The sequence below is a fragment of the Centrocercus urophasianus genome, unplaced genomic scaffold (genome assembly GCF_019232065.1).
Source record: "Centrocercus urophasianus isolate 14NV4802_14NV808 unplaced genomic scaffold, USGS_Curo_1.0 seq_20, whole genome shotgun sequence".
NCBI classification, from domain to species: domain Eukaryota; kingdom Metazoa; phylum Chordata; class Aves; order Galliformes; family Phasianidae; genus Centrocercus; species Centrocercus urophasianus.
In genome coordinates, this window is record NW_024884756.1 from 13,415,484 (window position 1) to 13,440,592 (window position 25,109).

The 25,109-nt window shown below is 40.3% G+C and overlaps 1 protein-coding gene across 14 annotated transcripts in view; it reads left to right on the top strand.

Annotated features, from left to right (window-relative positions):
* The window catches only part of PIKFYVE (phosphoinositide kinase, FYVE-type zinc finger containing), an 81,675-nt gene that overhangs the window by 28,079 nt on the left and 28,487 nt on the right, over positions 1 to 25,109 (top strand). For all 14 annotated transcript variants that reach the window (XR_006169449.1, XR_006169448.1, XR_006169450.1 and 11 more), the window contains 23 exons: positions 737 to 799; positions 2,796 to 2,925; positions 3,705 to 3,885; positions 5,155 to 5,229; positions 6,194 to 6,301; positions 9,091 to 9,231; positions 9,800 to 9,926; positions 10,514 to 11,700; positions 12,991 to 13,091; positions 14,201 to 14,272; positions 15,033 to 15,204; positions 16,471 to 16,649; positions 17,215 to 17,328; positions 18,252 to 18,360; positions 18,472 to 18,626; positions 19,214 to 19,304; positions 20,359 to 20,419; positions 20,782 to 20,925; positions 21,082 to 21,202; positions 22,352 to 22,447; positions 23,156 to 23,239; positions 23,944 to 24,035; positions 24,854 to 25,018. Coding sequence is in view for 6 of the 14 variants with exons in the window: in XM_042822412.1 (XP_042678346.1) it covers positions 737 to 799; positions 2,796 to 2,925; positions 3,705 to 3,885; positions 5,155 to 5,229; positions 6,194 to 6,301; positions 9,091 to 9,231; positions 9,800 to 9,926; positions 10,514 to 11,700; positions 12,991 to 13,091; positions 14,201 to 14,272; positions 15,033 to 15,204; positions 16,471 to 16,649; positions 17,215 to 17,328; positions 18,252 to 18,360; positions 18,472 to 18,626; positions 19,214 to 19,304; positions 20,359 to 20,419; positions 20,782 to 20,925; positions 21,082 to 21,202; positions 22,352 to 22,447; positions 23,156 to 23,239; positions 23,944 to 24,035; positions 24,854 to 25,018 (3,768 nt within the window). In the remaining 8 variants the exon portion in view is untranslated. The remainder of the gene's footprint in view (positions 1 to 736; positions 800 to 2,795; positions 2,926 to 3,704; positions 3,886 to 5,154; positions 5,230 to 6,193; positions 6,302 to 9,090; positions 9,232 to 9,799; positions 9,927 to 10,513; positions 11,701 to 12,990; positions 13,092 to 14,200; positions 14,273 to 15,032; positions 15,205 to 16,470; positions 16,650 to 17,214; positions 17,329 to 18,251; positions 18,361 to 18,471; positions 18,627 to 19,213; positions 19,305 to 20,358; positions 20,420 to 20,781; positions 20,926 to 21,081; positions 21,203 to 22,351; positions 22,448 to 23,155; positions 23,240 to 23,943; positions 24,036 to 24,853; positions 25,019 to 25,109) is intronic.

Consider the following 25,109-nt stretch of genomic DNA (forward strand, 5'->3'; position numbering starts at 1 on the left):
GTAAACTAAATAAATGCACAGTAGGCCTCTGGAGGAAACAAAGGTTGAAATTTCGTTGATATTTTTTTGTTGATCCAGTAAAGAGGTATAGCAGATAGAGCTTTGTCCTGTTTGCCAAATGTGAAGGATGATGTGTAACTCTCACTTTCCTCAGTTACTGGAAGTCTACCTTTTTATGCCTGGATTCTTCAAAACACTTCAAACTATTTTAGGCTTCAGACTTCTCTCTCTCAGAAGGCAGGCTGCTTTTTGTTCCCTTCACTGTGTAAGATAAATCTCACAGCTGATCTTTCACTGAGTCTGATAATACCAAAATATTTACTGGAATGTATGATCAAAATGCCTCCTGAGCTGTATTTTTAGATGAGAACGTGGAGGTCATTCCCATGGTGTTTTTGCAGCTTGCAACAAATATATTCAGATTATCACTATTTTTTTTTAATTTCTTTAAGTGTCTATAGGAAGAACAGACTCTTAAATGTCAGTTCAGTCTGTGTTCATTTTTACTTTGTTCCCATGGTAATACAGTAATAAATTGTCTTCCTAGAACTTATTGATAGAACGAGAGGATATTCTTGTCTTGACCACTCATCAAGCTGTTGCTAAATTAGTGACTAAATGTTTAGATGAGTAATGCTGCTGCTTCTGGTGTGGGCGTGCACATCGTAATTATATGGGCACACCAGTGTAACCTGTCATTTGTCTCCGCCTATCTCCCTCTTCTCTCTTCTTTCAGAGTACTTGAATCCTGACAACGGAGGGCAGCAGATGTTCTCTATAAGTGATGCTTTTATTAAAGGTAAGATGAAAAATTTCAAATGTTGCTGTTGTGTGCTGTAATATAATGTGAAAGTTCTTTACTACTCCTTCAATAGAGCGTTGGCACTTCATGGACTGAAGTTACTTTGGGCAGAACTGGCATATGGGCTGTATTTTCTTTTAAAGCTTTTTCAAACTCAAATTCCTTCTCAAATTTCTTCAATCAAAATAACTCTTTTGTTATCCTTCTTTTTAATTTTTTTAAAGTAAGTCTCAGTGGCAGGTTTTATCACTTTTTGTTCATAACTTACCCACAATCTTGTATAACAGATGCCAGTTCTAACTTCCTTTGCAAGCAAATGGAGATGTAATACAATGAAATACACTCCTACAGAACAGTTCAAGGCTTAATCTCTTAAAACTTTCTGGGTTCCTCATCACCAATACTGCTACTTCTGTAATGAAAGACAGTCAGTCACAGTTCTGAATTTTAAAACTGCCTTCCAATTTTGTAATCAGCCTTACTTGTGGGATTTTTTTTTTTTTCCATTTGATGCTGTTGATTGTAGTGAGCTTGGAGAAGAAGAGGAAATAATTGGGGAAATCCTGGTGTCTGTGCATCCAGCAAAGTGAAGAGTTTGGCTGAAATCATACTTAGTTTTTAACTGAACTTCTGCAGTAGAGGGGGGGGAAGGGAAAATCCCTACTTAACTTCTGCTATTCTATGCAGATAATTTTGAGCACTGAGTGTCTAGAAGAAGTAAATTGCTATTTTTAAAGTGTCTTTTTCAGTCCTCTTCAGGTTATTGTAAGAGGATTTTGCATTCAGATAATGCAATTGTTTTTTGCTTGAACTCCAAAGGATTACATGCTTGCCAGTGAGAAGTTGTATACTACTGGCATGAATGATTTACAATATAGTTAGCCATTATATAAAATTGAGGAAGTTCTAATGTGGAATATTGTAATGCCTGTGTGGGAAGTAGCTTTGTAACTCTTTCAAAGCACAGAGAAATTGCCTGTAATCCTAGTAATACAAAACAAATAGAGAACAGTTTTATGGATATGCTACACATTGCAGTGATTGAAAGTAGCAGTTGCTCCCTTCAAGCAGGAACTATTCTGCACAGCTGAAACATGTTTACTGTTTCCAAAACCAGTAATGACTGCAGTTTTTACTGATATTTAGAGATGTTTAAACTGACACTTTAAAAAAAAAAAAAAGCGTGTCCAGTGGATGCAGCTTTACTTATCCTGTTTAACATAGTGGAGAGATAGCTGTGTGTGTGATGGTTAGGTAAAAAGGGATGAGAAGAAGTGCTGAGACTTCTGAAAATCTTGTGCTGCTTTCTTTATGGGAAAACCTTAAGCTTGTGAGAGAAAATAGTTCTGTCATGTTAAATGCTGTGACACAGGGTAGACGAACCAGCTTGCTAGCAGCTCACTCTGCACCTGACTAGCAAAGTGGTGGTGTTTGATATCTCACTACAAGTCACATCAGGGTTTATTGGTAGCATAGTATTTTAAAATGTTTGGGAGACATGCTGAACAAGGCCTGTACCAAGATATTTTTGGAATTTGTACTGCAGCCGGAATGGTGTAACTTGATCTTTCTACTGCAGGTAACTTGTATATGTCTTCAAAGCAGCAGCTATCTGCAGATCAAATTATTTTGCCTTTAATCAATATTCTAAATTTGAAAAGGCCTATGAATATGTAAAGTATTAAGAATTTACTTCTTATTTATAGGCAGAACTGCAGTGTAACTTTTTGTTTTTTTCCTCTTGCAACAATTTTAATTCCAGGAGAGCAAACTGCTTATGCTGTACTAGCAGTATGAGAATTTCAGTAACTCACTTTTCCTTTGCACACTTATTATTGTTACACTTAATATTGCTTATAGCATGTTACCATGACTCCTAGCTCAAACTCTGGCTTTCAAGAAGCTTAGACTTATGCCCTGGTAAATTCTTTCCTTTTCAAAATAGTCTTTCAGCTGTGACCTTATATTAACAAAGTTGGCTTGTCTCTTGCAGAATCATTATTCAACAGGAGGGTGGAGGAGAAGTCCAAAGAACTCTTTTTCACACCGCTAGGCTGGCACCACAGCAACCTGGATCTGCTGAGAGAAGAGAATGGGGAGAAACAAGCCATGGAAAGGCTGCTGTAAGAAAAAAAAACAAGAAAAAGAATTTTCATACCTTGAGTAACAATTCTGGAAGCCCTCTTGTTCTGCTAGTTTTTAGTGGGGCTCTATCTACTGTGGATATTTTTGCTCTCTTTTCTGTGGTTTTATGTAGGCTGCTCCAAAAGTAATGCCTCCTATTTATTTCTGTGGAAACTACAATGGAATACAAAGAGAACGAAAATGTTATAGAGCGATTTCTCAGCTACAAAACACCACTTTTAAACATAGTCACCATCAGTGGCCAATTAATGTCAATCAAGATGCCCTTCATTTTGTGGTGTGACATCTGGGTATGGCCATTTGGAACGTGGCTTGTCTTTCTCCTAATTGATGCCACTGTTGAAATGCAGCACTCACCACCTCTTTGCACTCACATCCACTGTTTGGTCTCCATAAACACTCAGCAAGTGTCAGTGAAAGCTATTTTTTCCCCATGGAGGAATTCAATGACAGATCTTTGCTTCATACGCATTTCAGTGTGAGAAGCCATTCTCTCTGCTGCTGTCTGTCTCATGGCAACAAAATGTCATGGAATATTGATGGGAAGGTTCAGTCTCTACTGCTCTGTGACCAACATCTGTTTGACATTGTGGGTCAACATAATAAAATAAGAGGCATTACTTTTGGAGCAGTGTGTGTCTGCTAAAGTGAAAGAGAGTTGACTGTAAAAATTTCTAAGATCCATATCTTCAGATGACTTCCTGTTTTGTAAATATTAAGTAATTAACTTTTGGAACATGACTTTTTTTAAACTCAGCTCTGCTAACCACAACCACATGATGGCGCTGCTTCAGCAACTTCTGTACAATGAGTCGCTGTCACTGTCGTGGAGGGATATCATTGTACCTGTGGTCTGTCAGGTAGTTCAAACTGTAAGGCCTGATGTCAAGAACAGAGATGATGACATGGATATCCGCCAGTTTGTCCACATCAAAAAAGTAAGTTTTCCACACTGGGTGTAGGGAAAGACAAAAGGTGAAGCTTCTGGCAGCACTCATTGTTTGAAGGGAAGGGTTGTCACCTCCACGCTCAGCTTGTCCAGTGGTGTAATTGGTTCTTCTGGCCTTTGAACAGTGTGAAGTTCTAGGAAAATTTGTACAGAAAGAGTTATGCAAAAGGTGCTTTAATGCCCCGGAGCTGACCTGTTCTTTCAGGCTTTAGGCCGCAGAAATTAGCAAAGAATAGCACCTCTGTAATGACTTGCTTCCTTTCCTGGCTTCTACTTGGTTTGTACTGAGATTATAGAGGTACTTAGCACAGTATAAGTAGCTTGTGAAACTCTGTGTGGCAATCTGTTGCCCTGCGACTTCCCATTATGGAGGATTTAACTTGCTGGATGTGAAGTACAATGACTTTCTTCCCAGAGGAAAACTTGATTGGCAGGGAGGGTGCATCCAGTTTTACCAGGTGTCCCAGTGATGTCATTGTTGAACTGTAAGGCTGGAGTTGTGGCAGGTAGAGCTTTTTCTGAGAAGCTGATGTGAAACTAACCTCCAGGAAAGTAGTGTAACTTGAAGCTCATAGGCTCAGGCTTATTTTTGCATGGTAGAAGTTTGCCCTGGGAGGCCTCTTCTGTTTGGAAGCAAGATAAAATATGAGGAGAGCAATTCTGTAGCATCTCTTGAAGCAGAAACAACTGATGCTGCCTCTCTTGAAACCCAGTTTGAAAAAAATCAAATGTTCAGAGATGAAAGCTCTCATAGGTGTCTTCACATGCCACTAAATGAAACATCTCATTCAGGAACTTGTTTCGTGTTGTCTATTGCTCCTGTGGTTGGTTGTGACTGTTGGCACAATACTCACTTATGTTTGAGCAGTAGGTAGAGGTTTGTTCTTTTTTTATCATCATTCTTGTTTGTGACTAGTGAAAATGGTTTGTACAGAGGCATATGCTCCCTGTGGCCTGTAGAACTTGAGTTTCCTCATTACTTTCCAGAGTGTGTTTGATTTCATAAATGTGTCTTTTAGGAGGGGCCTGGATGTCCTGGAACTTAATACCTGTTTTCATGCTTTTGTCCTTAGTTTCCACGATTCTGACAAAGAGTTTTGTGCCCAGCATGACGGTGTATGGTCTTTAATCTGATAACTAAGGATGTAGACAAAGCTTGTATGCTAGCCACAATGGTTGTTCTTTTAGGTTTACAATGTCTAAAAATTATTGAAATGTTTAACAATATTAAAGTGTTCAACTTCCTTTGCTCTGTTAGATCCCTGGTGGAAAGAAGTTTGACTCCATGGTGGTGAATGGATTTGTATGCACTAAGAATGTTGCACATAAGAAGGTAACTTGGTCAAGTGCTGGCAGTAGAATGTGCTGAAGGAAAGAAGTGTGCTGTGTCTTTCTTGTGTGTTATATGCTGCTCTCACCACTTTCTCCAGTTTGTTGAGCTCAAAAGCAGGAAGCATTTCTTTTCAAAGCTGTTTTCTTTCGGATAAGACAGTAGTGGGAGAGGGAGAAAAATCTTCCCTCACGCATTTGTAGTAAAATATCCTTTCCATCCCTTTCACTCCAGAGCCATCTAATGATAGTCTGGGGAAGAGGAGACTGGGGGAGACCTTACAGCTCTACAACTCCCTGAAAAGGAGGTTGTGGTGAGGTGGGGGTCAGCCTCTGCTCCCGTATAACTAGCAATAGGACTAGAGGGCATGGCCTCAAGTTGTGTCAGGGGAGGTTTGGGTTGGATATTAGCAAAAATTGCTTCCCCAGAAGAGAGGCACTGGAACAGGAGTCACTGTCCCTGGAGAGGTGTTCAAGAAGTGTTTAGATGTTGTTCTAAGGGACATGATTTAATGGGGAGGTGGTGGTGTTAGGTGCGCAGTTGGACTGGATGATCTTGGGAGTTCTTTTCCTGCCTTGGTGATTCTATGGCTGCCCCAAGTTCTGGACAGAAAAAAAGACCTTTATGGTCCTGATTTTTGTGACAGTACGGTTAAGTGAATCTTTAAACAAGGCTAGAGATCAAGATTGAAATGATCCACCTGGAGGCTGTAAAGTATATCGAGACTTAATATGTGTGTATATATATACTTAGTGCTCTTGGAGGTGAGTGCAGAAACCTTCAGCATTGCAGTCTTGCTGGACAGTAGCTGTGAAATTCAAAAATCTGGGTGTAACATAAGTAGATGGCGTAGGAAATAGCAAAGAAATTTTGCCTAAATCCAGTCATGGGTAGTCTGGTGTAGCATTTTTCCTTTCTGCCTATCTCTTTTTAAAAATTGTTTGTTTTTTTTTTTTTATTTTTTTAGATGAACTCTTGCATAAAAAATCCCAAAATTCTTCTGCTGAAGTGTTCAATAGAGTACCTTTATAGAGAAGAAACAAAATTTACCTGCATAGACCCTATAGTACTTCAGGTAAGAGTATGCTTTTATTGGTTAGAATTGCTCAGGGTCTAGTGATTCAAGCAAAAGACAGTGATCAGTGCACACCTAGCTCTTCACTGTGTAAGGTGCACTTGAGTTAGTGGAATTGCTCAGGAAATAAAGCAATTTCCTTTTGTAGTAGCCAGCGAGGAAAAGTTGTGCTGAATAGAGCATGAACTTCTAGTCTTCTGCTGAGATTCCAAGAGATTTATGAGAGGGCATCTGGAGTTGCACATATTGAGAGCAATTTTATGATCCTTACAATTAAATGTAGTAGTTCAGAAAACATTCCTCAATTTTAGTGATGCACTGCATAAGAACCATACAATTCAGCAGCTCAGAGCTAGGCATTGTTTGGGTGTGCAGAGAGGTATTAAGTGAATATAGGCAAGATTTAGGTTGTACCTGTGTAACTTTTTTTGTCAGGCTTGAACAAATGGGACAACACCCAACCTAATGAAATTGATGAACTACAAAATGTCACTTTAGAGCTTGTGCTCAGCCCTTGTGAACAGGGAAGTGCCTTGGGTATGAAAACACTGAAATAGGTGGAGTTTTTGTTTAATATACTGCATGTCTGCTTGAGGATCGGTTTTCAGATCTTTTCCAGGATACTTGTAACACAGGCATTTTGTGCTTTACTGAGCTTGGGCCATAATGTTAGTAGTTAATTATTTCCTTCAATTGCATGCGATACCACTTCCATTTAGTGCTTAATGGTAGGCTTACAGGTGTGAAAGCTTTGGCAGTAAAATTTCTCAACACGCTGAGCTGTTTTCCAGTAGAAAATTTAAGCTGAGACCTGTCCTTGGAGTGGGACAGAAGCAATTGCTATTCTTTATGACTACTGGTTGCTGTGATGTTTCAGTGCTTGCTTCAGAAATTGATCGTAGGTATTTGTTTGTCTGTGTTAAAGCTCTCTAGGGCTGAGAATACTTCAGAAATCCTAGGTCAGTTGAAGAAGTCAGTTTCTATCAGTTGGCAAACTTTCTTGTGATGCCTTTCTTATGCCCACAACCTCTAAAACTTGACTGATGTGAGCCACAATAACACACTTGAAAATACCTGGCTTCAGAAGCTGTACCTTCCCTTCAGCAGTGTAACTGATTAGTTCTAATGACTTTGCAGCCATATTTTCTTTTTGTGCATGGTAGTGAGGGGAGATAGTGAAATGAAACCAGGTGATGGGCATGGCAGCAACAGCAGTTTTGCAGATTTAAGGACTGAGTCTCTCAGGGTCTTGAAGAGATGCAGCATTTGTATTCTGTGAGTGAATGGAAGCATCCCTGTGTGACACTGCTCAACATTTGCATTTACCTGAAGGTGGAGAACATAATATTGCAAATGACTTTTGTTTAAAATGCTCTATTACTAGCACCTTTTGAACATTTTCCATTGGGATTGTAAGGTACGTACAGATTTTTTTTTTCCTCTGTAGAATCATAGAATGGCTTGGGTTTGAAGGAACCTTGAAGAATTCCACTGCCACTCCATCCAATTCTACTGCTCTGGACAGGGTTGCCAACCACTAAATTAGACTTTAAATCAGATTTTCCAGAGTCCTAGGCAGCCTGACTTTGAACACCTTCAGAAATGGGGCATCCACAAATTAATCTGGGTAGCAAGTGCCTCACCACACTAAGTAAAGAATTTCTGCCTAGCATCTAACCTAAATCTTCTCTGTTTTAGTTTAAAGCCATTCTGCCACATTCCCACTTACTATCAGACCATGTAAGAAGTCAGTCCGTACCTACTGAAGCGTGTTCTTCTCTCTCATTTATCAGAGGAGGTACACTCTCCTTTTCCTGTCTCTTCTGACCATTGTACCTGTACAATCCTTAAAGTTATTTTTCAATCCCTTGTCAAATTCATTTCTTCACACCTTGGTCTTCCTGATCCCATTGCTGCACATCCAGATGGCATCCCTGTGCTCTTCCCATGTCACATGTACAGGCAGTAGAATAAGGGATGCTGTCCCTCTTTTTCCTCAGTTTGACCAGTAGGTCCTTGCTCAGCTGTGACAGAGAAGCTGTGCCTTCTCTACTTGATTTCTTGTACCAGAGAATGAGAAGCTCTTGTGCTCTCAGAATGGCATCCTTTAGAAGCTGCCACCTCTGCTCCACTCCTTTGTCCCTAAGGAGAACTTCCCAGGGGATCTCATCCAGTAGTTCCTTGAACAGCTGGAAGTTAGTTCTCCTGAAGTTCATGGTCCTGACTTTGCTTTTTTTTGCTAGGCTCTTGTTCCTCTAGATCCCAAGCCTAACCAGGGCATGATCGCTACAGGGTGCTTCCAGTCTTAACCCCTTTAATGAGTTTATCTGCACTGATGACCACTAGATCCAGTAACACTTCTCTGGTGAATTTGTCTAATACCTATACAAATAAGTTAACTTAAATAAAGATATTTGAGTTTCATATGGTAGAAGGAAGAACTGTTTTGTAGAGAGTGACCTACTTTATCACGAGCAGAGCTGCTGACTCTGGACTGTGTTTACAGAGGTGGTTTCTGCTGTGTGATGTGTCTGTGCATATGTAAAAATGTTTGGATGCTGCAGGTCTCTTATTTCAATAGTCATGTATGATTAGGGCACAATGATACACTGAATGGTGTGCTTAGGAGGTGAGGAAATGTGCACAATGGAAAAAAATAAATATCTGGTTTCCATGTTTCATAGGAGTGGTCAGTATATAAAGTAGTGTTAAGTATTTAGTGTTTGGGGTTTTTTTTTTTCCAGACAAGTTTGCTCTAGCTAACTGCTATGTGGTGTTTATGTCTGCAGGAGAGGGAGTTCCTGAAGAACTATGTGCAACGGATAGTTGATGTCAGGCCTAATTTGGTCCTTGTTGAAAAGACTGTGTCTCGAATCGCCCAGGACATGCTGCTAGAGCATGGTATCACCTTAGTCATCAATGTCAAGCCGGTGAGTGTTTCATGTCAGAGTCTACCTTACAGTGGAACCCTTAACTTCTCCTTGTAGCAGGCTCCTTGAGGAAAGCACAGAAAAATCATTTATTTTCTCTCCTAAACGAACCACGGCTTTTCTTTTAATGGCAATTCAATTCCAAGACATAACAGGTAAACCTAGAATGTAACTTTTCCTCCTGCTCTCTGCTGTGCCCTTGCTGGCAGGTCTTTATACTGAATTGATTCGAGTTAATTCTGACTCCTATTTCTCACGCATGCTCAGTGGTCCCCTGCGATCCGCAAAAGGCCCTCTGTTGCTGTGAGGCAGGGTGAGCCAAGCAGAGTTTGTTGTCCTGACAGACATCCCTACACTGACTGCACTGTATCTCCTGGAACTTCTTTCACTTGAATGGGTTCAGTTGTCTTCATGAAAGGGCTTGACTTTCTCTCTCATCAGTAATATTTGTCAGAACTCTCTTAAAGTTTTATTTGGGGATGGAAAGTGATTGAATGACTAGATTTAACTCAGAACTTAAAAAATAAGAGGTAACTGTAGATTCTTACTGTTCTTCTCATTTTCACAGCAAGTTTTAGACCGTGTAAGTCGAATGACTCAGGGAGACTTGGTGATGTCAATGGATCAACTGCTGACCAAACCACGTTTGGGAACCTGTCATAAATTTTACATGCAGGTGTTTCAATTGCCCTATGGTAAGTAAAGCTTGTTGTATCCTGCTTTGTGTGCATGAGACACTGTGTTTTGTTCTTCTTAACAAGATCTGAACAATCATGTGCTTTGTGTGATCAAGTATTATTCTTCCTATTAATTTCTTTTCTTTTGCTACAACTAGGAATAAAAGTGTTGTTAATAATATTAATAAATATAAATAACATTAACAAAAGTGTGGATGAAAAAACTTGATCAAGAAGTGCAAGGTCTCCCTATCTTACTAAGATGAGAGATGTTAGGTTTTTAATTAGGTTGGATTGTTTCTTCTAAATTGGTTTTTTTTTTTTTTTTTTTTTTCTCCTTCCATTGCCCTGGAGTCCACTGTCCAACTTAGTATTTAAAATAGGAAGGGTTAACTTTAGTGCTAGATAAGATTTCCCAGGGTCTTCTCAGCAAAGTGTTGAAAATAGTGCAGAATAGAGATTTCATGATCGGTCTGTGCACCTGTTCAGCAGCTTAGCCATTCTCACTGTAAGTAATATTTTCACAAAACAAGATTGACTGTAGTTGTTATCCTAATGCTTGTATTTTGCTTTTTTTTTTTTGTTGTTGTTGTTGTTTTGTTTAGATCAAACAAAAACTCTAATGTTCTTTGAAGGGTGTCCTCAGCACCTGGGTTGCACTATCAAGTTGTGTGGTGCTGCAGAGTATGAACTGGCCCGTGTGAAGGAGATCTTGATCTTTATGATCTGTGTGGCTTATCATTCCCAGCTGGAAATCTCTTTCCTTATGGATGAATTTGCCATGCCCCCTACTCTCACCAAAAACACTTCCTTTCACTCCCTTATTGAGGAACCAGGAGATGAAAATGAACAACAGGACCTGTTCAATGGTGAGGATTTCAGCACGACGATCAGAGACATTGAACCCTCAGCTGAAAAGCTTCCTGTGATCTCTGAATCAGTGTCATCTGATGAGGTCACCCTGCTTGAACAAAGAGGTTTATTTGAGAGAGGTGACCAAGAGAACAGTCAGCTGGAAACAGTGCCCTCAAAACAGCAAGAGCACCACAAAATGGAGTCGTCGTTTCCAGTGTTTCACTCTGTACCTCCGGTAGTGCCTGAAACATCTCTGCTCCCCCTCCATGGCATGGACCAACACTTGGTGGCTCTGGACAGCCAGCTGCTAGAGCCTATTCAACAGGCAGATGATCTGCAGGAATCCAAGAATCAGATGAGAGTCTTCAGAGACCCTCTCCAGGATGATACTGGTTTATATGTTACAGAAGAGGTAACGTCTTCTGAGGATCGTCTCAAGACGTACTCAGCAGCATTTAAGCAAGAGCTGAAAGATGTTATTCTCTCAATTTCTCCTGTAATGGTGTTCCGTGAACCATTTCTATTGACTGAAAAAGGCATGAGATGCCCTGCTCGAGAATACTTCCCTGAGCAGGTTTATTGGTCTCCTCTCCTTAACAAGGAGTACAAGGAGTTGGAGAGTAGAAGGAAGAGACAGTTATTGCGGGATCTCTCTGGACTACAAGGGATGAATGGGAGTGTCCAAGCCAAGGCTATCCAAATTTTACCTTCCCATGAGCTGGTCAGTACTAGAATAGCAGAGCATCTAGGTGATAGCCGGAGTTTAGCCAGAATGCTGGCTGACTATCGAGCCAGGGGAGGGAGGATACTACAGAGAAGCACAGATCCCTTTGCCCAAATGAAGGATGTATCCAGTGTCCCTGCTGGAAGAACCGGATGCAAAATTGAAGAGGATGAGAAAGGACTGGCTCAAAATGAATCCTCCTGGTCTCATAAGGTAAGATCTATGCTATACAAAACACAGTTAGATCTGTTTCCCGTGGTAATACAGAACATGTAGTCTTTTATGCCAAATGTTGAACCAGAGGCTTTTTTTGCCTAAGTCAAAGCCATTTTAGATTGCAGTGCTCTGGGCACTTAAGCTAACATAACCAAGGACTAGATGAATATGAGAGAAACTGAATGGGGAACTGACTGCAAAATTTCCCTGAGAAGGGAAACGCTTGTGAGACTCAGTTTAGTATTGACTATTCAGCTCAGCTGCATATGACTGATTCCAGAGAATGTGGAGGGGGCAGAAACTTCTTTTTTTCTGAAGCAGCTTTCCTGTGCTTGTACTGATTTCTAAAGGTGTAAGAGGGCTTAATGCCATGGAAGCAATAGTAGACTGCAATTACATTCAAATATTTGTAAAGTATTGGGAGATTTGGAGAAATATGATAGTGTCTTAATGGAGGGAGTGGTATCTTGTCAGAAATTCCCAAGTAAGACAGTGTACTTGAAACCAAAAATATTTGAAGACAGGGGAAACTGTTATGACAGCTGCTGATTTGTATCTGTGGTCTTGGGACTTTCTTGCACTGGGAACTATACACAAAAAGGTGTCTATGACAAGAGTAGCAGAACTGGTTTCTTGTAATAGCAATAGGTTTGGGTCCTGAGCCACTATTGGCCCCTAAGTTCATGAGCAGAAGTCATATTTTAATGGATGCTTAAATATACACCTGTGTAGCTTCACAGGCAGTAGTCTTACAGGCCGTAGGAGTAGCCATTACTCCACTTGTCTGTGCTATTTTAAATTTACTCAGTGATCAAAGAAAATATTTGGTGACTTCATAGCTCTGTAAGGTGTGGAAAGGGAGATGGTTCCATTCTGGCAGCAAAGTGGTAAATCCCTTCACAGAGAAGAACAGAAAATTGGAAGCCTTTCTGTAGCTGCAGTAAGTGATTAACATATAATGGCAAAGATTTGCCTTCAAGTTGTGCTAAAGTGTACAGAGTTTTGGAGGTGCTGCACATCTGTCTTGGGGCCTTGATTGTTTCCTGTTTTTTGTCCGTTTAGCTTCCTTTCCACAGTAACATATATGCATGCACTGTTTTTATTACACATACTAGTTATGTTCTTCTGAAAATGGCCAGTTACTTTTGTCTGATAATGTAAAGTGAATCCGTGGAAAAGAAATAAGCAGGAATTTGTCCTTAAATCTATCAGAATATAATTCTGTCATTGGTTGTGTGTGGATGGAGATGTCTGTAACCAATGAGTGAGTTGTTTCCTCTCAACCAGGTGGATTGCTTGAGTCCAGTAAACCATCAGAGGCTCTGTGTTCTCTTCAGTAGCTCTTCTGCACAGTCCAGCAATGCTCCAAGTGCCTGTGTCAGCCCCTGGTAGGAAAAATACTCTTCTGTAGCTTGTGTAGTTGCTGTCTTCTTTCCAAAGACAAGGTCAGTCCTTGCATCTTAACATATTTCACTGAGGACTCCTTTGTAGGTTTTAATCATTCTCTAATGGGAACTGTTGCCAAAATTTCCTCTTGCCTGATCAGGTGGATCCAGAGCTGCATCTCACAGCCTTTCTAATCTCAGGCCTGAAGGAGAAGGCCCAACATGAAACAGAATGCTTTAGTTAGATCTTTGACTGCAGAGATCTGTATGTGTAGGGAGGGCACTTCTTTAGGCTGCTCTGTGAGGAAGAGTTAGTGTATATAAATAATGTCCAAGCTTAAAGATAATAATCTCAGAATACTTATGGGTTGTATTACTGAGAATGGGATTTGAAAATACTGCTGTCTTGCTTATAAAGTCAACAATGTTAAGACTTTCATCTACATTTTTAGCTAAGAGGGCTGTGACTTGTTGATTATGCAGAACTTATGATGTGCTTTCATTGCTACTCCTTGGACAAGTCTTGATGTTTCATTGTCTAAACCAAGTGAAATTTTATAGATGCCTTTCTTGAAAAAGAAGGTCTCGAGTTCCTATAAAAGCTGAGGAACGAACCAATGAAGGTGATAAGCTCACTTAAAAGCAGCAATAAAATGATGTAATTATATTAGACAGAAATATATGAATTGGCACTTCAGTTGATATTTATCTGTTAAGTGTCTTGGTCACTTCAGATTCTGAGAAATAAAATGCTGCTGTTAAATTTTATTCAAGTACTTTCAGGCTTTTTTCACCTTCTAGATGTGCTCTTTTTGTAACTGTTCGGATGTTAATGTTCTATGCCTCGGTGTTCTTGAAAATATTCTTCAAAAGTACAGTTGAATTGTATCCCACTTTTAAATATGAAGTTTAAAGTTGTTCCTTGTATCTCATTAGTGAACTTGTCAGCAAGAACTTGGGAATAGTAAAGGCTTGTAGTGGGGAAGCCTGTGAGTGTATACAGGGCTGAAAATAACCAAGCAAAAGGTGCAGATCTGTGCACCTGCAGGCCATTGCACAATTAGCAGTGGCAGAATTCTTCCTCTAAAGCTTTTCTTCCTTCTCTGCTTTAGGATTGTGACCATGGAATTCTACGGAAAAAATGACCTGACTCTAGGGATTTTTCTGGAGCGCTACTGTTTTAGGTGAATTAATTGTATATCTCATTCTAAACCAAATAGAGTGTCCCATGTTAAGTGAGTCACTCTGTCTTCATAGTTCCAGTATTTTTTTTATATGAACAAGGAAGTTGTTTTTTTTTTTTTTTTTTTATTTCAACTCTTATTGCGTTTGAGAAATTTCCTATTTGATTCTGGTACCTGAGGAATCCTGCATTGATTTTTCTGATACCAGTTTCTGTGGTGACTTGAGAGATGACCATTCAAAGAAAGATCATGGATTTTTCTGATCAAAGAGGTGATATGGCACTATTTTGCATACCTCTTCCTTCAGGATCTGAAGCTTTTAAGATTTTGAGGGCTCCTTGGCATATTTTTGCCCCCCATAGCCTTTCCTCTGGTACATTGCCGAAATGCTCTTCTAATTTGGTATCAAGCACTTCCAGTGTGTGTGTAATATGTTGGTAGAAACAGATTCAGTAATAGAAACAGTAAAAAAATAAGAAAAAAAAAAAAGACTGTGATAGCTACTGTGATAGCTACCAGTATCCAGTCACTGTGTTGTGACCAATACAGATATTGCTGGCAGGGGAGACTCCCTACATGCTGTTCCTAAATGAGAACAGTAAGCTGTGCAGCAACAGCTTTCGTTAACGGCTTAGGAAACTTTTTATAGAAAAGATTAATAGTACTGTGACATTAAAAGCCATACTAGATGAGTTGAACCAACTCTTCAGCAGTGTGTTGCATACAATCATTCATAGGTGTTTCCGTTTTTCTCTGTAAGGCCTTCATACCAGTGCCCCAGCATGTTCTGTGAAACGCCAATGGTGCATCACATTCGTCGCTTTGTGCATGGGCAAGGATGCGTGCAAATTGTGTTAAAGGAGCTGGACTCCCCAGTCCCTGGGTACCAGCACACAATTCTTACTTATTCCTGGTGTAGGCTGTGCAAACAGGTAAGGATGAGAACTTAAGAATCAGTTGGGTGTGTATGGAAAGATGGGATTTTACAAAAGCTGTTACAAAAGCTGGTGCCAAGTGGTCCTGTTTGTCTACAAATTCCTCCTGTAGAATTGGAAACATTGAGGATAAAATGTAGTATGATGGAGGTGTATTGCAAAGTATCAGTCCTGAAAGAATAGGCTTAAGTGAAATTGATGTATTGTTGGTAACAAGTTTCTGACATGGGAAAAACTAGGGCTGTCCTTTCAGAGGTGAAGAGCGTTGTCCCTTCCATGTTAATCTGTACAAGCATCAGAAGAATGTGTGTGCGGGAAGGGGTAGATGTTGGAACCTCCTGGCTGAGTAATTGGCTAAACCCACTTGGTATTCTTTGATCTGCTTTAAACTGGACAGTCTGCATTGAGTCAGTGTAATGTCTAGACTTCCTTTAGTAGGCATTAGAAAGTAAATGAAATCTTCATTAGAAAGATGAAGAACCACAACATAATAAGACTGTGTATTATCTGAAACTTGTTCTTTAATTAAACTAAGAAAAACATTACCAGCTGGATATTCTTCTCTAGCCAACCTTTCTGTAAATCTTAGGATCCTTCTAAGAGAGATGAGTATAAAAAGATTCATGCAGTGCCTCAAACTCAAAACATCTTAATTATCTGTGCTAATGACTCAGTTCACCAACTTAATAGTGGCTTAAACATAGGTGTTGGACTTACAGGTATCTAAAAGAAGTTAATGTAGTTGCTGAAGGCAAGCCCTACAATCCTTATGTATACGCTGCCCTACACTGCTTGTGTATATTCTGTAACCTTTTATTACTGTGTGCTCATGTAAACATTAAGTTTGTAGCTATTAAGTGTAAATGGCTGCTTCAAGCTTGGAAGCACTGCTGAGGTTGAAATACACCGCAGAGTATTTGTAGATGAAGAATCACTAGGGAAAAAGTATGTGATGAAAACACTGCTACTGACTGGTCTGCTGGAAATTCTCTGTATACAAGAGTAGCATGCCGGATAGAATGATGTGTTTGTGCTCCCCCAGCTTAGTGGCTGTTAATATCAACTGGCATTTATTGTTTATCCAGTTTATTGTATCCATCTGTGCATTGTTTAGCTCTGTATAAACAATTTTTTAGTTGTTTTGGTATCTTTTGGGGTTATGACTGCTTCTGGTACTAATAATTACTAGATTAGAGTCTAGATTAGCCTGTCTTATTTTTCTGGTTGAAGAGTGAAATTAAGACAATTTGTTTTCATTTTCAGGTGACACCAGTTGTTCCTCTTTCTAGTGATTCTTGGTCTATGTCTTTTGCAAAATACCTTGAGCTGAGATTCTATGGGCACCAGTACACACGAAGGGCCAATGCAGAGCCTTGTGGTCATTCAATTCACCATGACTATCACCAGTATTTTTCTTACAATCAGATGGTGGCATCTTTCAGGTGAGGTCCTCTGGTTATTAATAAATGAATTTGTTCTCTAGTACTGTGTGAAGCACGTGGCTCTGACAAAAATTCCTTGAGTCTGCCCCTCACAGGGTAAAGCAAGGGATAGCATGACACAGATTGTGTGCTGGAATGCAGAGTGCATTGTAGCTGCCATCACTGTGGTGGATGAGGCAGACAATATTTCTAAGAATAGCCATAGAATCATAGAATTGTTGATAAAAATACTGAAGATCACCTGTCCCAAGACAGACTCATGGTGGGCACCACTTATGACCGGCTTCCTCCTGGACATAGAGCCACTGACAACAACCTTGTGGCTATGACCATCCAACCAATTATTTATCCACCTAATAATCTAGCCTTCAAATCTATCTCTCCTATTTAGAAATAGCCATGTGACATGGGGCTGTGAATTGTTCCAGTAGATGATGCTGAAGGGAAACACTTCTGCTTTGCATAATCTAGAATACTTTCAGAACTCTATTCTGAAGCTGAAAGAAGTTGTGCATATACCTCCATATGAGGAAAATTATTAAAAGTTGTCACATTCTCTTCTCAGCTACTCTCCAATCCGTCTACTTGAAGTATGTGTCCCACTACCCAAGATCTATATCAAACGGCAGGCTCCGCTGAAAGTTACGATTTTGCAGGACCTTAAGGACTTCTCTCAAAAGTAAGCTTTGATTTTAACTTATTTGTATTTTGGACTTCATAGCAAAACACAAAAATATGTGTGCTGACATAAGTAATACACTTGCTAAATATTTGTAATTTAAAATAAATGCATTTAAAATCATTACTTTTCTGGTTGGATGTATTTGTAAGGGAGAGTAGCACTGGAGTGTTCTTTCCTATCTTTACCAAATTCCATCAATACTAATTCTTATCTCTTTGTCTGTTGCAGTTTAGCTTAATAATCTTGTCTTCTACTGGCTGTGTTTATTGTAATCTCTGACTGCTGCATTGTTATGAGTGATCTAGCATGTTTCCATACTAATAGACAGTCTAGAATGCTTTTGTAGTCTGAATCGAACTGCTGTAGGCGTAGACACCTTCTAAATGTAGGAACAAAAGTGTGGAAGACAGGCATGGTGGAAGAAACTATCTTAATTCTAACCTGACTGCTGTTTGACCTCATGGCAGCTTTCCTATTTGGCTGACTTATCCATGACTGCCTGACTTCAGAAATTGTCTAGTTTTGTTGAGAATGGAAATGTTTTATTCTCTCTCATCCCTGCCGGTGGTGTTGGTTTAGCTTGCAGTCTGACAGTCTCCCCAGGCACCAGCAGTGCAACAGCTCTGCTCTGCTAGTAATGCAGTTGTGACCTTTCAATTGCTCTCTGAAAACTTTTGCGGCTAGGAATAAGCTGTGGTGAAGGATGTTATGGTGTGTAGTTTAGAGATTTCTACAGCATGGATGGATTTTTTTCCAAAAGTCATGGTGAATTCAGTGGGACATCCTACTGTGCAGAAAGCTGTCATGTATCGTCTTTTGTATTCTGAAACTCAAACTGTAAGCACGTTCAGATTTCTATTAAAGAATGTTGAAGTTGTTTCAAGTAATCACAGCTTAACTCTTTGTATTCCTGTTCTCAGGGTGTCACAAGTGTACCTTGCTGTTGATGATCGCCTCGCTTCTCTGAAAACTGACACTTTCAGCAAAACAAGGGAAGAGAAAATGGAAGATCTGTTTGCACAAAAGGAGGTAATGGATTACCTCTGTATTTACAGAACATAGGCTTTAAAGGTGTGGAGAAGCCAGTTGGATTGAGCATTATGCCGTGTGACAGAATGCTGACAGTTTTTGTTTTGGCAGATGGAAGAGGGGGAATTTCGAAACTGGACTGAGAAAATTCAGGCAAGGCTCCTTTCATCATCACTGGACACACCTCAACAGCTTCAATCTATTTTTGAATCTCTGATTGCTAAAAAGCAAGGACTCTGTGAAATGCTGCAAGCCTGGAATAGTAGGTAAGAGAAGAGATGCGGTAATGGTAACATCAGTACTCTGCTGATACTGTAAGGGAAGAAGTTGTATGCTTTTTCTCCCTCTAGTGCAATTGCTATACATATACGTAGTGCTGAATACCCTTTAATGGCTGGTTGACTGGAACAGAAAATTGTTTAAGGCTGTGTGATGTTGTAGAGCACAACTTTTATCTGAGGCGGGAAAGTGTCATTTGAACCAAGGTGGAAGATGGAAGCATGTAAAAGCAAGTGAGTGAAATGGTCTCAGGTGGGCACATGCCAAATGAAATGCTTAAGATGACTTATTTTTCTGTTATTTTGAAGACTTTGCACTCATACTTTAGAGTAGCTGGAATGTGGTGTTTGCAGTGTCTCTTGTTGCTGTAGTGCTAATCAAGGCATGAGGAAAAGATTTTCTTTGGCCATAGAACACGGCTTCAGCACGCATTAACAGTCATCTTTAGTTTGTGTTAAAGGCTTGTGAAGGCATGCTGGGTTGTATTCTAATATGGAGAAACATAATTTTTGCCTTTTACAGCTATATGTGTAACCTGTGTTTTGAGTTTATTTTTTTTAATTTTTTTAAAAAGGTTGCAGGATCTTTTCCAGCAAGAAAAAGGGAGAAAACGCCCCTCAGTACCTCCTAGCCCTGGAAGACTGAGACAAGGTGAAGAAAGCAAGGTACAAGCAGCAGGCTGGACATTACTTAAACAGGAGCACTAATGTCTAAAGTTCAACTTCAGTTCACTTTAATAATTAGTTAACTTGTGTTACTGCATTGTTTAATTTTCATATGTAAACATCTGAATGGCGTGTTGTCTACTTAGCTTCTTCTAAAGACATAAACCATAAACACATAAACCAAGATCTATATTCTACAGAAGAAGATGGCTGAGAATATGATATTAGTGTGTTCTTCTTTTATGCTTCTGGACAGTTGAAATGAATGCTCACAACAGAGCTGTGCTCGTTGCCAAGGTTGTGTCTAGATAAGAGGTCATCTTGTTAGAGCTGGACTGGATGAAAACACACTGAGAGAGAACGGCACAGGAACTATTATCTATTAATGTTATTCCTTATGAAAGAGAAAAGGCAAAATATCAGGAGAGGCAGAGCAAAGAATGCAGGGAGAATGATAGTGAATTTATAAATTTGTCCCTAATTTGGTGATATCTGTGGGAATGGGCAGGGAGGATGCGTACATGATCTTGAACTGTTGCCCCTCTGGCTGTGTGTAAGGATACAGTTGCCAGCATGCTGAACAACTGCCTTTGTGGAGCTGATACTCTGAGGAAATGTCCAGACTGCAAGGCAGCACAATACAAGTTTTGCACAGGGAGGCTGACCTCCCAAATAGGTAGCTAGCAAAATGCACAAAGAAACCTGGTAGCACTCTGGTTTGCTCAGCTGCATGCATTTGTGTCCTTTCCATGTTAAACACTCAATGCTAAAACATGCTTAGCCTTCAGTTAGCTGTAAGCTTATGTAGAAGAAGAGTGTTATCTTTAAAGCAGCATGTAGAGGTGATAGCAGGCATGAGCAATCTTGTGAAACTAGATTGCTGTTGCTTTGTCTCTTTCATATACTGGTAGAGGCAGTGATGTGCTGAATCTGAGAACAGTGGATAGGAATGCTCTGCTGTGGTACATCAGGTTTTGCAGTTGTTCCACAGCGTGGAAGGGATATAGCTTTAAAGAGCCTGGCATCAACATTGATCACCTGATGTTCTTCCTAGATCAGCAGCATGGATGCTTCCCCACGCAATGTTTCTCCAGCACTCCAAAATGGAGAAAAAGGTACATTATCTATTTTTCTTAAGATATGAAAAGATGTTTGTTGTAACCCTTTCTCTGGCAATGTGGGAGTCATAACTGAAGATCTGCATGGCATGTGGGATGTGCATCTTTTCCTTGAGGTGTTGGTATATGATGAGACCCTTCCTTACTGGGAACTGAAGACACTGGGTGCTTAAGTATATTCATCTTGTGGAGCTTATGTGTACGCTGATCAGTGCGGGTTGTTTTGCTCTGGGCATTCCTACCTGCTTTCTAAGTAAAAACTTCTTGAAAGTAGACACTGGTGATGGCTTAGCCTGAAGGCAAGCAATTTTGCTTCTGATAGCCATATAAAATGCTTTCCTTTGTCCTTAATCTTCTAGAGGATCGTTTTCTGACTACTTTATCAAGTCAGAGCTCCACAGGCTCCACGCATCTTCAGTTGCCCACTCCTCCAGAGGTTGTGTCTGAACAACTAACTGGTGCCAACACACTTTCTGAACAGGATACAACCAGTAGCTCAGAAGGTACAGTTCAGCTTTGGTCTTGTATTTGTTATTGTATTCGCAAGTGTATGAGATCTACTTTGAAAATGGCAAATATGGTAACTTTGTGGTCTACCACCTTGCTCCCAAATGTACAGTGTAAAGTTTGTGGGCAGACTGAATTTATCTCTGTTTCAGATGTGTTTGATGGACACTCACTGGGATCTACTGACAGCCAAGTGAAAGAGAAGTCTACTATGAAAGCTATTTTGGCTAACTTATTGCCTGGGAACAATTACAACCCTATTCCATTTCCCTTGTAAGTACTGCATAATACATATGATGTACGAACAAGTAGCCTGGTAAAACTGTAGACAGAGCTATGCGTGCTTTTTTTGCTTTGTATATAATTTAAGTCATTACTGGGTTTGCATCCAAATAAGCTGATCTTCTGCAAGACAAGAAATTTTCCTTTCCTAAGTGTTTGTAGGTTGCCCCCTTTTCTTATTAGTGACGCAATCCTTCTTCTATTATACCCTTGTAGAATCGTGGGCTCTGCCCACTAGGTCACATCCCACTGCCCAACGCAAAGCTCAAACCTATGGTCCTGACCCTTTTATCAGATTCTCTTTTTTCTAGTAGGCATGCCACTCCAGAAGTCTTTTAAGAGGGGAAAGAGAGGTGCTTTCTAACTTGCTTCAGGGAGGGAACAGAAGTGTCCTTCTGTAATAAAGACTTACTAAAGCTACATGCCTGCTTCTTCTTTTTGCTTCCAGACCTCTCCCAAGGGTTGGACTCAAATGGGCATTGTCTGGGTGTAGGTCAGGTTCAGTGGCTGCTGCATGTGCCCTCAAGTCCCTCTCACGTGAAAATGAGCAGGCTGGAAAGTTTTTTCAGCTACTCTGTCTGTATGTGTTGTAGTGTTTCTTGTTTGACATGAACCTAATGTTTGGCAGCCTAAGTTTAAAATCTGACTTCTACCCTTGGGTAGCAGTGGAGGTCACGGGCTAGTAAGGTAAAAGTTAAATGACAGAATCTTATAGGGAAGTTAAAGAAAATCTGGTGGAAACTCAGGAGGCTTTGGGGAGGTTTCTGAAATTTTTTTTTTGCCTCCTAACTTCACTTTGCAGACTATCCTGTAGGACAGTTAAAGCAAACTGGCAGGTTTTAGTGCCAATAGAAACAGTGGCTGCTAAACAGAAATAGACTTTAACTTAGAGCTGGTCCTCTGATACTAGAAGCTTGCTTGACATGGTGATTGCTCTAACACATTACCAGTCAGATTTAACCACACAGCTAGCTATGCGTGCGCCTCTTGGGAGACGCTGATCTGGAACGCTTTGGCTCCGTGCTAAAACTTGCAGCTTGTGCCTAGAGTGCAGTGAAGAGATTGGGTTTTGGCCAAAAATTAACCTTTTCATAAACTTCTGTGCTCTGCTAATAGTCTCTGTATTCCATTTTCATCCAGTGACCCAGATAAGCACTACCTAATGTACGAGCATGAGCGCGTACCTATTGCAGTCTGTGAGAAAGAACCAAGCTCCATCATAGCTTTTGCTCTCAGGTACTGGTTTTACTTACTCTTTATCTGAAATGTTATATTATGGAACTTTTCTGTGCAGGGAATACTTAAATCCTAGTGGGAGGAAACAAGCATGACAGTTCAATCACTCAGCTGCTTTGAGAGTTTCTGACAGAGCTGAAGTTGTCTACTTATACTGCTGAGATATGGAATGTAGGTTTTCCAGCTTTCAGATGGATTTCAGGCTTTTTCTACCTGCAAACAAATGATTTAATTATGGTGTTCTGTTGAAGCTAATGGTGATAGAAGAAGAAATAAATGCAGTGAAATAAAGTGAATGAAGTTAGCTCAATTCTCTGGTGTGGAGACAGTGCAACTGAACTAAGGAAACTGACTATTTGTAAAACAATCTCTCCCTTGCCTGCCTTCAGTTACAGCAGCTCCTGCTACTGCTCAGCTCTGCAAACCAGCTACTTCTGTAAACCTTGGAGCTTTCTTGGCACCAGGCAATAGACTTTGAGTAGCTCATTCTTAAACTGCAGAAGCAACAATGTTGAAATTTTTCCCACAGTACGATCTGAAGCAGCAGCTGTCATAAAGGAAATAATCCTAACTGTAAGGAAAAGTAATGGAAGCATTTCCTACTGTAGGTTTGTTTGCTGTCTCTGAACTGAATCTTTAAATTGGTTAGCAAGGTTTCCCAGAGAAAAACTTTTACTTATTTATTTTCATTATCTTTTTCTCCTTCAGTTGCAAGGAATATAGAAATGCCCTTGATGAGTTGTCCAAAGCATCTCCAAAAAACGGTACTGAAGAAGGACTACAGGCAAACAGGTTAGATGTAGGGACTACATTAAATGGAGGAAACTATAGTAACAAAGCAGTTGTTGTGAAGCAGCCACAGTGAGGACCTAGAGAATATGCCACTGTTAGGATCTCTGCATTCTGATTGGAATCTGGCTCTGCTGGCTCACTCACCTGTCCCTTGACCACACGTGTGATAGGAAGCACTGGCCTTGTTTAACTTGCCTGTGATGATGGAAGCAACTGTTGCTAAGGAGCTCTAAGAGGTTTTGTCAGAGAGGAGAAAATGAACAACTCTGAGGAGTTCTGTATTGTCACAACTTCACACTGTATCCTTTTCCCTTAGCAGCATGTGCTGCTAGGCATGGAGGAGAAATAACTAGAATCTTAGTATCACCAAGATTGAAAAAGATCTCCAAGATCATCCGGTCCAGCTGTCCACCTATCATCAGAATTTTCCACTGGACCATGTCTCTCAGTAGAGCATCTGAATGTTTCTTGAACACCTCCAGGGCTGGGAGCCCTGGACAGCCTATTCTGACTGACTTGATTTCCTAGTGTCCAATCTGAATCTCCCCTGCACAACTTGAGGCTCTTCCCTCACGTCCTATTGCTAGTTGCGTGGGAGAGCAGGCTGACCCCCACCTTGTCACAACTCCCTTCCCTTTACAATGGGAGTAAAGCAGTAGTGTCTCAGCTGTTTGTTGCCCTTACTATGACATTTTTCCTTTCAGTACATCAGATGGCAAACCAAAGAGTGGTAGTCCTGTGCGCCTGCCTGAGGCTAACATGGGTCCTTCAAATCGTGCTGCTGAAGTGGAACAACGTAAGACATTTTCAAAGTCCTGTATATGATATATTGATTTCAGACTTCAGTCTATTCAATCTGTTTGAACTCTTCTGAAAGTTGTTATAACAGAGGAAATGCGGTCTAAGTACCATCGTCTTGTTCCAGCTGGGCTTGCTGAGTTTTGTCCTATTTAAATTGTGACTTGTCTTGCAATCAACTTGATGTAGAACATACTGTATTTTTTTATAAGTCTCTGTTCATAATAGCTTTCTCTGATTCTTAAGAGATAATGTTACCATCCTATGCTTTAATGTGTTATTACTATATAATGGCACATAATTTATTCTTGGGCTGAACATATGCAGTGGGGCATGATGCCTTTATGTTCTGATCTCTTCAGCTCTGCCTTGTTTAAAATGACACCAAATATTTTTAGATAGAGAGGCAGGTCCTCACACTTTTTGTGTGGCTTTGGGATGCCAGTGGGGTAGGCTTCTGTGTTGTACTCCTCCTCCACCATTTTCTTTATGGCTTGTGCTACAATTCCTGTTTTGAATTGTATTTGTTGCATTTGAAATGTTGATGCTTCAGACAAGCAAGCAGAAACAGTGGCTGGAGCTTGTATTTATTGTTCTTGTGAAGTGTGCTCTCTTGAATGACTCCATCATTCCACAGTGTCATTCAGGACATTAAATCTGCTGAACGGACAGTGGTTGCCTGAAGAATTGCAGGTTTGCTGGGTGATGTCACCCCTCCAGTTGGAACAATGAATGGAGAATGCTTGTCTGACTAAAGCCTTTATTAAACTGCTTCTGGTAATGCCAGTACCATCTTGTTTATTCTTTTTGCTGTAGCAAAGAAACCATCTAGTGTTTTGTCTTTCTTCCGTGGCACGGGAGGGAAGAGCCCAGACCTGTCTTCCCAGAAGAAGGAGACCTTACGTGGTGCTGACAGCGCTTATTACCAGGTTGGACAGATGGGTAAAGAGGGAGCGGAGAACCAAGGAGCAGAGCCACAAGGTACAAGGCTGCTGCTGTTGAATCCATCTTCTGTTTTGAAGTGCTAATTCTTCCAAACCTCATTCATACTTAAAAGGCCCAGAATACATTC